Source organism: Phyllostomus hastatus, unplaced genomic scaffold, assembly GCF_019186645.2.
Source record: "Phyllostomus hastatus isolate PE091 unplaced genomic scaffold, TTU_PhHast_1.1 phas_contig_5, whole genome shotgun sequence".
In the NCBI taxonomy this organism is placed as follows: Eukaryota; Metazoa; Chordata; class Mammalia; order Chiroptera; family Phyllostomidae; genus Phyllostomus; species Phyllostomus hastatus.
This window is the reverse complement of record NW_025333897.1, coordinates 6,372,380-6,386,320: the sequence shown is the minus strand read 5'-3', so window position 1 is coordinate 6,386,320 and position 13,941 is coordinate 6,372,380. Positions and strand designations below refer to the sequence as shown.

At 50.8% G+C, this 13,941-nt stretch overlaps 3 protein-coding genes and 1 long non-coding RNA gene across 5 annotated transcripts; 2 read left to right on the top strand and 2 right to left on the bottom strand.

Moving 5' to 3' along the window:
* Positions 1-148: 148 nt before the first annotated feature.
* Positions 149-2,560, top strand: HSPB6 (heat shock protein family B (small) member 6). Its single transcript, XM_045846772.1, has 3 exons — positions 149-384; positions 1,333-1,455; positions 1,563-2,560. Exons 1-3 carry the CDS (start codon positions 187-189, stop codon positions 1,746-1,748), a joined length of 507 nt encoding a protein of 168 aa, XP_045702728.1. The 5' UTR covers positions 149-186; the 3' UTR covers positions 1,749-2,560.
* Positions 2,561-2,616: 56 nt separating this feature from the next.
* LIN37 (lin-37 DREAM MuvB core complex component) lies at positions 2,617-9,405 on the bottom strand. The gene is made up of 9 exons (XM_045846846.1): positions 9,222-9,405; positions 4,728-4,803; positions 4,485-4,535; positions 4,137-4,166; positions 3,976-4,061; positions 3,724-3,890; positions 2,990-3,130; positions 2,828-2,901; positions 2,617-2,744 (listed from the first exon to the last, which is right to left on the bottom strand). Exons 1-9 carry the CDS (start codon positions 9,253-9,255, stop codon positions 2,663-2,665), a joined length of 741 nt encoding a protein of 246 aa, XP_045702802.1. The 5' UTR covers positions 9,256-9,405; the 3' UTR covers positions 2,617-2,662.
* Positions 9,406-10,455: 1,050 nt separating this feature from the next.
* Positions 10,456-11,825, bottom strand: PSENEN (presenilin enhancer, gamma-secretase subunit). Of its 2 annotated transcripts, none has more exons than XM_045846837.1 (4): positions 11,668-11,825; positions 11,394-11,539; positions 10,891-10,995; positions 10,456-10,705 (listed from the first exon to the last, which is right to left on the bottom strand). In XM_045846837.1, the coding sequence occupies exons 1-4, from the start codon at positions 11,787-11,789 to the stop codon at positions 10,566-10,568; spliced, it is 513 nt and encodes a 170-aa protein (XP_045702793.1). In that variant the 5' UTR covers positions 11,790-11,825; the 3' UTR covers positions 10,456-10,565. The 2 variants fall into 2 exon arrangements, with proteins under 2 accessions (XP_045702793.1, XP_045702794.1); XM_045846838.1 differs by having other exon boundaries at positions 11,394-11,478; positions 11,668-11,734.
* A 610-nt stretch (positions 11,826-12,435) lies between these two features.
* Positions 12,436-13,870, top strand: LOC123823816. The gene is made up of 3 exons (XR_006786600.1): positions 12,436-13,184; positions 13,298-13,393; positions 13,694-13,870. It is a non-coding gene; the product is annotated as an uncharacterized LOC123823816 (long non-coding RNA).
* The last annotated feature ends 71 nt before the right edge of the window (positions 13,871-13,941 follow it).

Sequence of the window (13,941 nt, the reverse complement as noted above, 5' to 3'; positions counted from 1 at the left end):
AGCGGGAGCTTAATAAATGGCCAAGTCATTGTTGGCTTTCTAAAAAAGGCTCTGTTAGTGTCTGAGTCTGGCCGCAGTCCGAATGTCCCGGGGCGGCCCGCTGGGGGGCGGACACACCGCGTACTATAAAGCAGCGGCAGCGCAGGCTGGGACACTACGAAGCGTAGGAGGTGGAGGAGAAGAAGGATGGAGATCCCAGTCCCCGTGCAGCCGTCTTGGCTGCGCCGCGCCTCGGCCCCGTTGCCCGGGCTTTCGGCGACCGGGCGTCTTTTTGACCAGCGCTTCGGCGAGGGGCTGCTGGAGGCCGAGCTTGCTTCCCTGTGTCCCGCCGCGCTGGCACCCTACTACCTGCGCGCACCCAGCGTGGCGCTTCCGGCCACCCAGGTTGCCTGGCTTGGGGAGGGGCTGTAATCCGACTACTTCCAAGGCTCGGGGCTTTGTCACCCCGGGAGTGGGGGGGTCAGGGAATGGACAGTCCCTTGACTTTGAGCGGGGTGAAGAGTCTGGCCACTCAGAGGGGCTTCCGGAGTTCCCCAAGTACGGAATCTCTGAGGCTGGATTACTGAAGTGGGTCGGAGGTGCCCGTCTATCTGAGGAGGGTCTCAGTTCTAAGGGAACTGATAGGGTGAGGTGGTCACTCTGTCTTGTTGACTCTGAAAGAGGCTGTAGACCCAGGAAATGCCGTGGGCGGAGGGATGGAGCCCAGTTATTCTGATGGGCTGGAGGACTTCTCAGTGACTCCTGCGGGGAGGGGATGTTTTGTTATTCTTGGGAAAGAGAGTTTGGAGACTGGGATGACCCTATATATCCTGGAGAGGCAGAGGGGACGAAGGGTCCCGTGACTTGAGAAAGGGGGGCCCCGGACAATCTGAGAAGTGGGGGAGGAGTACTGATTAACTGCTGAGGACACAAGTGGTCCCGTGACACTAGTGGGAGGTTAGAAAGAGGACTCTGGAGACTAGAGAAGAGGCAACCTGGCAATTTCTGGCGGTAGGAACAGGGTGTTTGTGGCAGCAAGGGCCCTGGGGGCTCTGAAAGAAAAGGGGCTGGGGAGTGAGTGTTCAGGAGGAAATGTTGACTATGGGGTCGTTGACACTGGGGGATGTAGGGCAGGCCTCACTCTGTGAGGGTGGAGGTCCCTCACTTGGCAAGGGAAGGTGGCCTCACCACTCTGGGTGAGAGGTGGGTTAGTCGGGATGAAAAGGTCATCAGTAGGAAAGGTGCTTCCCAGTTTCGGAGGCCAGGGTCAGCTACAATATTAGAACCGACGGTGGAGAGCTTTGCTGGGGCCTGGGAGCCCCGCCCCGCCCAATGACTATTGGCTGTGCGCAGGTGCCGACTGACCCTGGGCATTTTTCCGTGCTGCTGGATGTGAAACACTTCTCGCCAGAGGAAATCTCCGTCAAGGTGGTTGGTGAACATGTGGAGGTGCACGCCCGCCATGAAGAGCGACCGGTGAGCCGGCTGGTGGTGCACAGAATCCCGGGGAGTTCCTCTGGCCTAAGGGAGGGGGACAGTGATAGGGAAGGGTAGGCTACTCTATCTAGCCTCTCTCCTTCCAGGATGAACACGGATACGTCTCTCGCGAGTTCCACCGTCGCTACCGTTTGCCACCTGGCGTGGACCCTGCCGCAGTGACGTCAGCGTTGTCCCCTGAGGGTGTCCTTTCCATCCAGGCCTCACCTGTGCCCGCTCAGGCCCCACTGCCACCACCAGCTCCTGCCAATTTGGGATCTGGGCACGCGTGAACCCTGGTAGCTGCCGCAGGCCCCTTCTTTTAAAGCCAAACTGACTCCACCCAGCCAGATATCCCAAGCATGCCAAGATCCACACCTCCTCCCCCAAAACCGGATCTAGTCCAGACCCCTCCAACCTAGACTCACCCCTGATAACCTAGACCTTTTCCACTGGCACTCCTGCTCATATACCATCCATTTTCAAACCCCAACACCTTCCTAGTTTCCAGATCCTATAAGCACAACCCCTCAGCCTAGTCTCCTATTTACAAACTCCCTCTTTGGCAGATAAACCCACTCAAAACTCCCTATTTCCTCCTGTCTCCCTATGAAAATATCTCCACTGTGACACCAGATTATGATATAGATAGCTCTGTCCCAAACCTAAACCAGTTAAGCGTAATCCACCTCTGGGCAATGTCCCAGACTGTACAGACTTTCCACACCAGACCACCCACCCAGGCCTGGTCTTCCCCTAATTAATCTCAACCAGCCACCTTCAGACTCTTGAATCCCTTTTCTGATCCTCACCCTTGGACACCTATTCTAGGCCAACCAGTACCTTCAACCTCAAAATGTAGATACCCTGCCCATCTCCCCAGACCCTGCACACTGTCCTAACTCCCATCTCCAACTTTACCCAGGACCCCATCTCCAATCACAGGCAATCCACTTTCCAGACCCTTCCCCTTACTCTCCAAGACCCAGCCCAGAGGCCACTTGCTTTTATTCTCCACAATCTTTCTCCCTCCTTTAATTCCTTTCTGTCCCACCCCCTCACTCCTACCTAGCTCCACTCCCCCAATAAACATGGTAGAGCTGTGCCAACTGCTTTGTATCTGGGCCTGGAAGGATGGGCTGGAACAATCTGAGGCCAGTGTGAAGAGGGGAAATGTTTATTGGGGTGGGACTGGAGCAGGGGAACATCACTGTCGCTCATACATCTCCCGTAGGATCTTCATGCTTTCTGAGTAACGAAGCTGATTCCGATGAGATGCCTCCTTCCACCTGCAGTGGGGGTGGGGAAGCAGAGGGAGGACTCAGCAGTTGGGGCAAAAGCCATAGAGGGGCAGCAGGTTGGGGTTGCTCACCTCTGGCGGATGCGTTTCCAGCGCTGCATGTTGCGGTAGATGAGTGTGGAGGGTGAAGGCTCAGGCTCAGAGGGCTGTGTAGATAGAAAGGCCAGGCTGGGTGGCCATGCCCAAGTCCTACAACATAAGTCCCATAGCCCTGGGCAAGCCTTACAGACCTACCTCATCATCAGGGGTACCATGGATCTCCGGCTGCAGTGGGGATGGAATTCGGGATCTGCAGGCATCTCCAGGTAGCCCAGGGGCTGTAGGAGGAGGCAGCTTGTACACGTCACAACTCTTGCTGTTGGTGACCTCTGAACTCTGGGGACACAAGAGCACCATACCAGGCCCAAAAAAGTCAGAGAAGAGGGCCAGGGATAAACATTTTACCCCTTCCACCTTTGCCAGTGACAATAAACATGAGGGTCTCACCAGGGACCTGCACTTCTGAAGGATGGGGACCTTACCCAGCTTGGGGGTCAGGTCTGCCCCAGGAATCCCTACCTTCTTCTGTCCAGCTCAGGGACCCCCACCAACCCCTATTTAACCAGTCCAGACTCCCATCTATGACTGCCAAGCCCAGGGGGTTCCCATCTGCTCTTTTAGATCAGGTGGCTACACCTGTTTATACTAAGGATCCCTCTCTGTTCCCCCAGCTATTGGGGATCCTCATCTTGGAGGTCAGACTTACCTGCCCAGGGGAACTCTGTCCCTTCTTTGTCCCAGACCAGATAGCTATGTCTGTCTGCTCTACAGAGCTCCCTCCATACCCCTAGCCTAAGGGTTCATATCTGTGTCTCACTGGATCCAGGAAACATTTAAGAGACACACAAACCTGTGCCTGTCTATCCCACTGGCTTGTGACTACCCACTCACTCCCTGGCTGTTGGGCAGAGGCCTACCACCCATCCCACCTCTTCATCTTCAGGCAGTGGGGGCAGCGGTGAGCTGGGTGAGCGTTCACGCTCACGCACTGAGGGGCTGTTGCGCATCCAGGCACGGCAGATTGGGTACAGCGGCGTGTTCTCACTGAATTGAGCCAAGTCCACACTCCGGTCAAACAGCTTAATCACATATGTGTCTAGAGTGGTAGGAGTGGGAGGTATGTGAACATGCTCACATAGCCCCCTATCACTGATCACCCTCTAGGGCCACCACCTACTCACTGGATCGTTGTGGCCCTCCTTCAGCCAGTCCATCATCCATCTCCCTCCTTTTCTTCCTCCGCTGGTGAGGGAAGCGGGCGGATGGCCTGTGTGAGTTGAGAGAACATCAGAACCAGGGCTAGGGACCTCTTGTCACCTGGCTGGGACCCCTGCTACCTTACCGTTTGCCAGTGACTGCAATGGAGCAATCCCTGTGGGGAGAGACAGGACATTAGCAGGCTGACCCTTGAACAAATGCTTGCTCAAAACCCCCAAAGGACACCCTAGCAATACTGAGATCAAGCCTGAGGTGCTCACTTGGACCCCACTAACTCTGTAGGCCTTGTGTCCCATCCACATCCCTGGGGCTCTAGAAGCCAACTATGAGGGGACCTAACTTTCTGCTGCCACAGGGTCTTTGTGCACAGAGTGGTTAGGACTGTGGTGGAGGGGACACAGTAGTCAGGGCTTGGATGAGGGAAGTCACTCACCACAAACCCTCAGATACTGATCCCATCAACAAAACTTACTTGCTGTGGGTATCTGAGGGGGTCTTCCCGGCTTCCTCATCCAGACGCTCCCTGGTAGCAGAAGAGAACTGTGGGCTCAGGGTTCCAAAGGCCCAGAGTAGGAAGGCAATGAGTGGCTTCTCCATTAGGCCCCTTCTTCCCTAAGCCAGGTTCTGGGGTCCCACCCAGATCCACTCAAGACCAGAGGGCCCAAACTACCAGGTTCCCAACCCCCTATGACTCCAAGCTGGCTCAGAATCCAACCTGTCCATGTGACTCTTCTCCAGGAGACACTGCAGAACAGCATCCAGTTGGTTTCGAGCCTTAGCCATCTCCAACTCTGGGGAAGAGAGTACCAAGCAGGAATCAGTTTGAGGCCCAAAGCAGGTGGTCAGCCAACTGGGCTGGAGAAGGGCATGTGTACCAATCCTATGGCCAGGCCCAGGTCCACTGAGGTGAGGTAAGCTGGCTACTGAAGCAATGAGCAAGAGCTCTGGGTTCCAGCGCTGTATCGAGTAAGTCACCTTACCTCACTGAACCTGTTACCTCATCTTGAAAATGGGTCTCCAAGTGATACCTATCTGCTAGGACTATTCTGAGGTTTTGGGTGTTTTTAAAGTATATTTTATTGATTATGCTATTACAGTTATCCCATTTTTTCCCTCACCTTTCTCTCTCCTCCCTGCACCGCACCCTCACCCTCCAGCATCATGTACAGTTCATGTCCATATAAGTTCTTTGGCTTCTCCATTTCCCATACTATTCTTAACCTCCCCCTGACTATTTTGTGCCTACCTATTCCACTTCTTATTCCCTGTACCTTTTCCTCCCATTGTCCACCCTACCCCCCACTGATAAGCCTCCATGTGATCTCCATTTCTGTGAATCTGTTCCTGTTCTAGTTGTTTGCTTAGTTTTTGTTTTTTATGTTTGGTTGATGATAGTTGTGGGTTTGTTGTCATTTTACTGTTCATACTTTTTGATCTTCTATTTCTTAGGTAAGTCCTTTTAACATTTCAAATAAGGGCTTGGTGGTGGTGAACTCCTTTAAGTTTACCTTATGTGGGAAACACTTTACCTGCTCGTACATTCTAAATGAAAGCTTTGCTGGATAGAGTAATCTTGGATGAAGGTCCTTGCCTTTCATGACTTCCAATACTTCTATCCAGCCCCTTCTTGCCTGTAAGGTTTCTTTCAAGAAATTAGCTGATAGCCTTATGGGAACTCCTTTGTAGGTAACTATCTCCTTTCTTCTTGCTGCTTTTAAGATCCCCTCCTTATCTTTGATCTTGCATAACTTAATTATGATGTACCTTGGTGTGCTCCCCCTTGGGTCCAATTTCTTTGGGATTCTCTGGGCTCCTTGGAAGTCTATTTCGTTTGCCAGATTGGGGAAGTTCTCCTTCATTATTTGTTCAAATAAGTTTTCAATATCTTGCTCTTCCTTTTCTCCTTCCGGCACTCCCATAATTCAGATGTTGGAACGTTTAAAGTTGTCCCAGAGGTTCCTTAGACTCTTCTCATTTTTTTTACATTCTTGTTTCTTCATTCTGCTCCAGTTGGATGCTTACTTTTTTGCTTTTGTTCCAAATTGTTGATCTGAGTTCTGGTTTCCTTCCCTTCACTGTTGGTTCCCTGTATATTTTCCTTTATTTCACTTTGTATAGCCTTCATTTCTTCCTTCATTTTGCAACCAAGTTCAATCAATTCTGTGAGCATCCTGATTACCAGTGTTTTGAACTCTGCATCAGATAGATTGGCTATCTCCTCATTGCTTAGTTCTTTTTCTGGAATTTTGACCTGTTCTTTCATTTGAGCCATATTTCTTGTCTCAGTGCACCTGTTACATGTAAGGGACAGAGCCTTAGGTATTTGCCAGGGTGGGGTAACCCACTTGGCTACGTTATGGTGCTGTATGTGAGGGAGAGGTCAGAGAAGGAATAATGCTGCTTGTTCTGCTCTCATCCCACCTTCCGTCACTTCCCTTATTTCCCACAAGCAGTTTGTCCCTTTAAGTGCTGATTGGCAGGTGGGTGGGTTTGTGCCCATTTTGGGACCCTGTGAGTCTCTCCAATGAACTCTCCTGTGAGGCTGGGAGTTTCTCCCACTGCCACAATCCCCAGATCTTTTCCACAACCTGTGGTTTTGAGTCTAGTTTCCCGTGCTGAAACCCAGGGTTTCCCATTCCTTCTCACTCCCCTGCTTTCCCCCAGGCTTGTCTGTGGGCGAATGTGAGATCGCCGGTGTGATCCGCCAGCCACTGCCTTACCCACCCAGTCCTCCAGCTGCTGCCTTGCTGTGTCCTTTCCACCCCACTGCCTGTTTCCGCCCCTCCTACCATCTGGTTGAATGCTTTTTCAACTCCTTGGTTGTTGGACTTCTGTGCAAATGTTTTTCTGGTAGTTCTGGTTGTTCTTTGCTTTTAAATTGGTTGTTTTCCTTCTTTTGGTCGTGCGAGGAAACAAAGTGTTTCTGCCTACACCTCCATCTTGGTTTCTGTTCTAAGGTTTAAATAAACCTATGTTGTATTCGAATCTCTTAGCATAATGCAATAAGTAACATGTACAGAGTGCTTATGTGCCAAGCATTGTTCCAAGCATATCACACATATTAACCCATTGAATTCTCACATTAACCCTGGCAGGTACATATGATTTTTATCCCCATTTTACAGATCATGAAACGGAGGCACAGAGATGTTAGTTAGCTGCCCAAAGTTACACAGCTAGGAAATTGCAGGACTAAGGATTTGCACCCAGGCTATCTGGTTCCACAGCTAAAGTTGTAAGGCAGGGACTCAAAGTGGGTGCAGATATATTCTGTTTGGCTGATGCAGTGGCACTATTTTAAATCAGAGTTAAATTTGAATGACCTGACATTTAATTGGGAGATTTCAGCCAAAATACCCATTTTGCCCCCTGCTCCAAGAAATGATATCTGGGCCCAACTTCCTGCATGTCACGGGCCCTGCCTGGTCCTGTCAGCCTGTGTGTTTGACTCCTTTCATCACAGAACTTAAGGAGGTAATGATGTTCTATTATCCTCTCACCCAGTGAGGTGCTCACTCTCCTCTTCCAACTAGTAGGTGCTCTGGTCCAGTGCTCAGAGCCTGGAAGGACATTTGGGGATATGCTTTGGCCAGCCCTGGGACTTCCTGAGGAGACCAGGAGATACAGAGATTTCCAACATCACTCAGAGGAGATACAGGGTAGGGATGTAGTTGGGAGCCGCTGAGATTCTAGTGAAAAGTGTTGGGCAGAAGCCATGGTATGGATTATGCCTACATCTCTTTCGCTGGCCCCGGCTTCTCTTCTGAACTTCAGATCTTGGGATCCCATGAACTCCTGGACACCTCTCCCTGGATATCACCCAAGGTCCTTCCACCTCCTGGGTTCCACACTGGCCTTAGTGTTTCTCTAAACTCACCCTCTTTCCCAAGCCCCCATTTAAGGGGTAGCCCTGCTGTCCCCAGTCTTTTCCTGGGCTTCACATGGACACCTCTCTCCCTCCTCCATCCCAACCCACAAACCCCTGCCCACTTGGCCTCCCAAGTTTCTCTCCCACCTATCCCAAACCTAACCTGCCCACGCTGGTCCTTTTTCTCATTCTCCTGGGCTCCCAACCTCAGTCTCCCCTTCTGATCCACCCTCCACAAGATGGCCAAGGATCTCTTCCTAAAACCAATCCTGACCCTTGATCCTCCCTTTAGAACTCTCCACAACTCTGCAGTGTTTCCAGGACAGAAACTGAGCTCTTCAGCCTGGTGTTCACAGGCCTCCATGACCCTACCTCCCCCTTCCCACAGGATCACTGTGGTCAAGCCCCCTATACTTTTCCACCCACGATTTTTTTGACATGTGAGGAGTATCTTTATTAATGCACTCCTCAGTTTAAAACCTTCCTTTGGCCCCCCATTTCCCTCAGAGCAAAAGCTAATGTCCTAACCTTAGCCCACAAGATCTATTCCCCTCCCCTCCTCTCTTTCCCCCATCTCCTCATACTCTCTACGTCTGTCCCAGCCACACTGGCCTCCATGCTGGCCCTTGAACAGGCCAGTCAAGGCTTCCTTCTGCCTCAGGGTTTTTTCAAAACTATTTCCTTTGTCTGATTCTTTGATCCCTAACAAATCCTCATGGCTCTCTCCCTCATCTTGCCTCACTCCTGATATCCTCTTCTGTTTCATTTTATTACTACTTATACCATCTAACATCCTACATTGTTTTACTATTATATTTTGTCTGAATTCTGTGCCTCTCCCACCGCCACTAACATGCCAGTCCTGGGTTCCCATGAAGTCGGCCCCATCCCAAAATGACTTCCTCTTTCCTCATCATGACTTCGGTTTCCTCATCAACCATATTGCCGACTTTTCGAATTACCGGGATACAGTGACTGCGAAGATTAAAAGCTTCCCTGTACTTCAGGCGGTCAGTACAATGCTTGACTCATGGCCACTGCTGCAAATGGAGAAACTGGGGCACAGCCAAGAAGAGTCCTCAGGATCACACAGCTAGGGATCCCCATGTCTTACCGCACCATTCTGCTTGAGCCACTACCAATCTCCAAGGTATTTCAAGCACAAACCAGGAATGTATGCAGGTGGCAAGGAATCGCTTGATGCCTGACACAGCGATAGTGAGAAGCGCTGTAGGGAGACGTCAGGTTGTCTGCCTAATCGCGATAATCCTGTCTATCTGGACTCCCATACCCTGATCAGTTCCGTGCTCCTTTACAGGCCCCTGACGTCTGGGTCCTCACCTGATTTCTCCACTTTCACCTTCACCGGAAACATGGTTTGTGTCTGGGGTCTCGCTAGCTGGGTCGGAGGAGCCCCCAAAATCCTAGGGTCACAAGTCAAGGCCACAAGCTGACGGTGAGCGGTCAAATATAAGCTTCGTGTTCGGTAGGTCCTCCGCCCTGGGCAACCTGTAGCTCCCCTCGGTGGGCAACCCATCAGCAGTCGCTTGTTCCCATTAGTCAGTGTAACTGTCGATCTCATACTCTGACCAATTGACAGCTAGCACCATCGGCTCTCAGTCCTAAGTCCCACCTTCCTGGGAATCCATTTCCGGAAACAAACTAACGACACCTCGGAGAGCTTTCTGGGAGGTGTAGTTTTAGCTCCGGAGATTGAGCGCCTGCGTCGCGCGAGGCATGGTGGGAGATACAGGATTGAGGCACCGCGAAGCTTTTTGGAACCTGTAGTGTTAGTACCTTTGAGTAACACCCACTTAGGTATTAACTGGGCTAATTTAACCAAGAGGGGGTCCCTCTTGGTCCAAACTGGAAGACAAGCCTGGAATTAGGTTTCGTTCCCTCTTAGCACTCGTTAGGCGCTAGCTACCCATTAATCTCCTGTCAAGCACAACCTCATTCACTTGGCAGATATTTATCAGTGTCCAAGTCAACCTTATAGGTACTGGAGACAATCAGTGTACAAAACAAACAAATATATTTGCCCTAATAGAGTTTATATTTTAGAGGATGGGAGATAAACAAGTAAAACATTTTAGATGAAATGTAGTAGGGAAAGAATATAGCCTGAAGGAACATATTGAGTACCAAGGTAAGGATTGAAATTTTAAATAGGATGGTCAAGGAATTGTTCTCTAATAAAGCAGACATCTTCTTCAGAAAATGGTAAATTTCAATTTACTACATATGCCTTAACTACATATGAACCATGGTCCACATTTCAGATGAGAATACTGATGTCAAATGGGAAAGTACTGTTTTCTAACTGACAAGAATACCAGTACAGGATAGCAGCCCCTAGTAATAGAAACATTATTCCTTTCTTGGTTCTGCATCTGTAAAATAAGTTTCTTGCACAGAACAGCTCCTATTTCAGAGGGTTATGAGTAGTATTCAGTGAGAAAATGCCCATAATGTGTGAAACACTAAGCCTGAACAAAGTAAGCATTCAATGAATGTTTATAAATATTAATAATCATTTTCTGTTTCAATGTCCAAAACATCCCAGGAGTCAACATAGAGAATTAGGGTTATTTATTGGGGGGTGTCAACAGAGAAAATAGGAGATGGGAATAAGAGCCCATCCTGGGAGAATGATCAGGTCTTAGGCCTGGGCAAAAGAAGTTGTCAGGGGGTACCCAGGGGTATGGTGAAGGAGAGGTAGTCCCCAAGGGCGCCCCAACGGGACCGGTAGATCTGGAAGATGGTGATCCAGGTGGTGAGTATAATTACCCAGAAGAGGAAGCCCACAGCTGAGCGCCAGACATCTGTAAGGGGTAATAAGAGTGGGAAAAGTTGGCTTCACATGCTTTCTGGTCATCCCCAGACCAGCTCTCTCTTCTCTTCTACAGAGCCCTAGAATTCTGAAACTTCCATCATCGCCCCCCACCAAAGTTCCAGGTTTCCACCCCCCCACCCCCAAGGTCTTCTTTCAACCATGCCCTGGACTCACAGCCTTTGATTTGGCTCTGCTCTGTGTACGCCGGTACAAGGAAGGCCTCTCGGAAAAACCAGAAGATGTTGACCAACCAGAGAAAAGGCAGGAAAGCAAACCCACCTGCAGAGAAAAAAAAACAAAAACTGGGACATAAGGCAATGAGTATCCTCCCTAATACCCATCTAGAGGACTTATTTGGAAGGTCCTCTCCCACACCCAAGTTCAAACTGAGATCTCTGCTATTTGGGACTCAGGTATTGGGGCTCCTCCATAGGATCCAGGAATCTGATTCCTCAGCCCTCTCTTTCTCAGGACCCAGGAGTCCAGTCCCCAAATCCCCTCCTCTCTTGAGACCAAGAAGTTGAGGCCCAGCCTCCTTCTTCCTCGGGACCCAGGCCTTTCCCTCAGACCCAGGAATCCTCGCCCTCAGCCGCTTCGTCCGTCTTAGATCCAAGAATCCAGGCCCAGAGACCCTATTCCCAACCCCTCTCCTGGGATCCTGGGAGACTGGTCCTTACCCAGGTAGTACTTCCGGCACAAATTCAACTTCTCCTCGTTGGACACCCGCTCCAAGTTCATAGTTGCGTTGGGGCCGGGGAGTCCCTGAGGGGACAAGACCCGAGGCTTGACACTACAAATGCAAGGATCGCAAAAATCCACGCCCCTTAAACAAAACAAACAAATTAAAGTGTAGGTTTGCTAAAAGTGCGGCACCCTCGCCCCCACCAGCAAGCCGAATGGGTTGAGGGCTCTTTATGTTTATTAGGATTCATCAAAAGACCCGCATCTCACCTGGCGTGTTTACTTTCTCCGGGCTGGATGTCTTTGCCACTTTCAACTACCGACGTTTGCGTGTGATGCCCCAAGTATCTCTGGAGTTCGTAGTCTTTTTTGATAGGCAGCGCTGCACGCATGCGCTTTCAGGGAATTCCTGTTGGTGAGTCTGCCGAGAGCGCAGGCCTTCAACACGCAAGCGCACTATGGAGTTTCTGAGGGCAGAGAAAAACTACACTTCCCGATGGTCTTAAGCAACGGAAGTGATTTAAGAGAAGAAAGCGAGTGTTAGAGGGTTCGGGTAAAAATAGCAGAATATTTAACTTCGGTATCCTGGACTGAGGACACGTGAGAATGGGTGCAGGCAATGGCCATCTGGGGGCCGGGAACGCCGCACTTGGTTTCCTCGTCCTAGGCGGAGTGGGACGGTGTTTCTGGGGTGTCCGGCCTTCGGGCCCTCGGTTCACCTCTGTCTCTGCATCTTTTCCGGGTTAACTGCTCTTTTTAAGATCGGGGTCAGCTGGCTACACAACAAACCGACTTTCTGGCTCGGAGCCTGAGGGGTTAACGCCTCGCGGCTGTTCCCCTCTTGCTGTCCATCATTACGAGGTCCCGCCTTTTCCGGATTTCTTAGGCCCACCCTATCGCCGGCTCTTTTCCTGTCGGACCTGTGCAACTTCCTCCCGCAACCTTCAGGCCCTCCTCCCACCAGCAGTCTACACCCCTGGGTTGTCTCTCACTTCTTGGCCCTCTTCTGGTTTCCTTAGAGACAGGCATCGCTGATGTATTCAGGATGCTTAGGACTCTTTTCTGGTGCAAGGTCCCACCCCAACCCCTTTGCACGTAGTACCCCCTCTTTGCTCACGTCCTGCTCCTCTTAAATTTATTCATAATCTTGTGATGCTCAACCTGCATTGGAATCCACAGAACACCTCCCAAACCTAGAAGGATCGCACTGTGAGTGAGGGACCGGTCTTAGGGGAAAGAGACCTCAGCAGACCATCCCGAGTCTACCTTACCCACCTCCTCCAGGTCACGTGAGCAATGTGGAGGTGCAAGAACACATTTCTCTGAGGCTGGCAGGTTGAGTTTCTTGTGGGCCAGGAGTTCAGCTGAATACCTCCTGGTCTCCGCAGGAGTTCCTGGAACTGCAGGAGAAGTATGGAGAGATTGAAGTGATGAATGTGTGCGACACTTAGGAGACCACCTCATGGGCAATGTCTGTGTCAAGGTGCCTGTTTCCCCCGCATTAGAGCCCAGAGGTGGAGGCACTTCAATGCCTAAAGGCCACCACTGAAGCCCCATAACTTGAGGTCCATCACTAAATCCAGTCCAGCCCCAGCACTGCTAACTAATCCCCTGAATATTTCAGAGTTTGCTGACCCTGATTGGCTTTCCAGTCAGTTTGGGTGTGAAGAGGATGTCAAGCAGACAGCTGAATTCAGTAACTGTTCGTTCAATGGGCAGGCTGTGCATACTGAGCTGTCTCCTGTCACTGACTTCTGGGAGTCATGTTGTTGGCAGTAGGAGATGGGGTATGGCAGTACTGGGGTGGGTTGGGCACCTGGAATCCCAGACTCCTGTGTATATGTGTTGGTGGGGCTGTCATTCATAATGTTCTTCATCCATCCATCTATCCTCAACCCAGAGAAAGCACCGTTGGTGGCTTCTGCAACTTCATTCACCTGCAACCCACCTCCCGGAACCTCAGCGGGCAGCTCTATGGGCAGGAACCCAGGGGCAGGTATCAAGACTTCTCAAACCCTAATGCTCCTATACCCGGAAATGAACCTGATCCTATGCCCCCAAACAATGTCTCAAGCCTTTGGTATCCTAACACCAGCACTGAGCCCCCATTCCAGACCAGCACCTAAGTCCCAATTCCCAAATCATACTGAACCCCAAACCCAACACCAGCTTGGATCTCTAATCCTGAAATTAGCCCCTGAGTACCTATCCTGAGACCACATCCAGGAACTCTAGTTACTTCATCACCTGCTCTGCTCTATGCCTCTAACCCTCCTCTCCCCACTCCTGTCCCCAGGTCACCCCTGAGGTCTCATACCCACCACCATCCCCAAGAAAGAAACCAGTGATGTTTCCCAGGTGACTAGCATGGCCGCTTCTGAGATCCTGGCCCTCTTGTCCTCCACACCTGACAGGCACAGACGTTCCTGGCCAGAACCTCTCCTCAAAGCTCCCTCAAGTTCCCAAGGTCATCTTTCCCAACCTCTGGGGTCTATCGCCCCTCCCCTAATAAAGTTCGGTATTGAGGGTTTAGAGCTTGAGCCT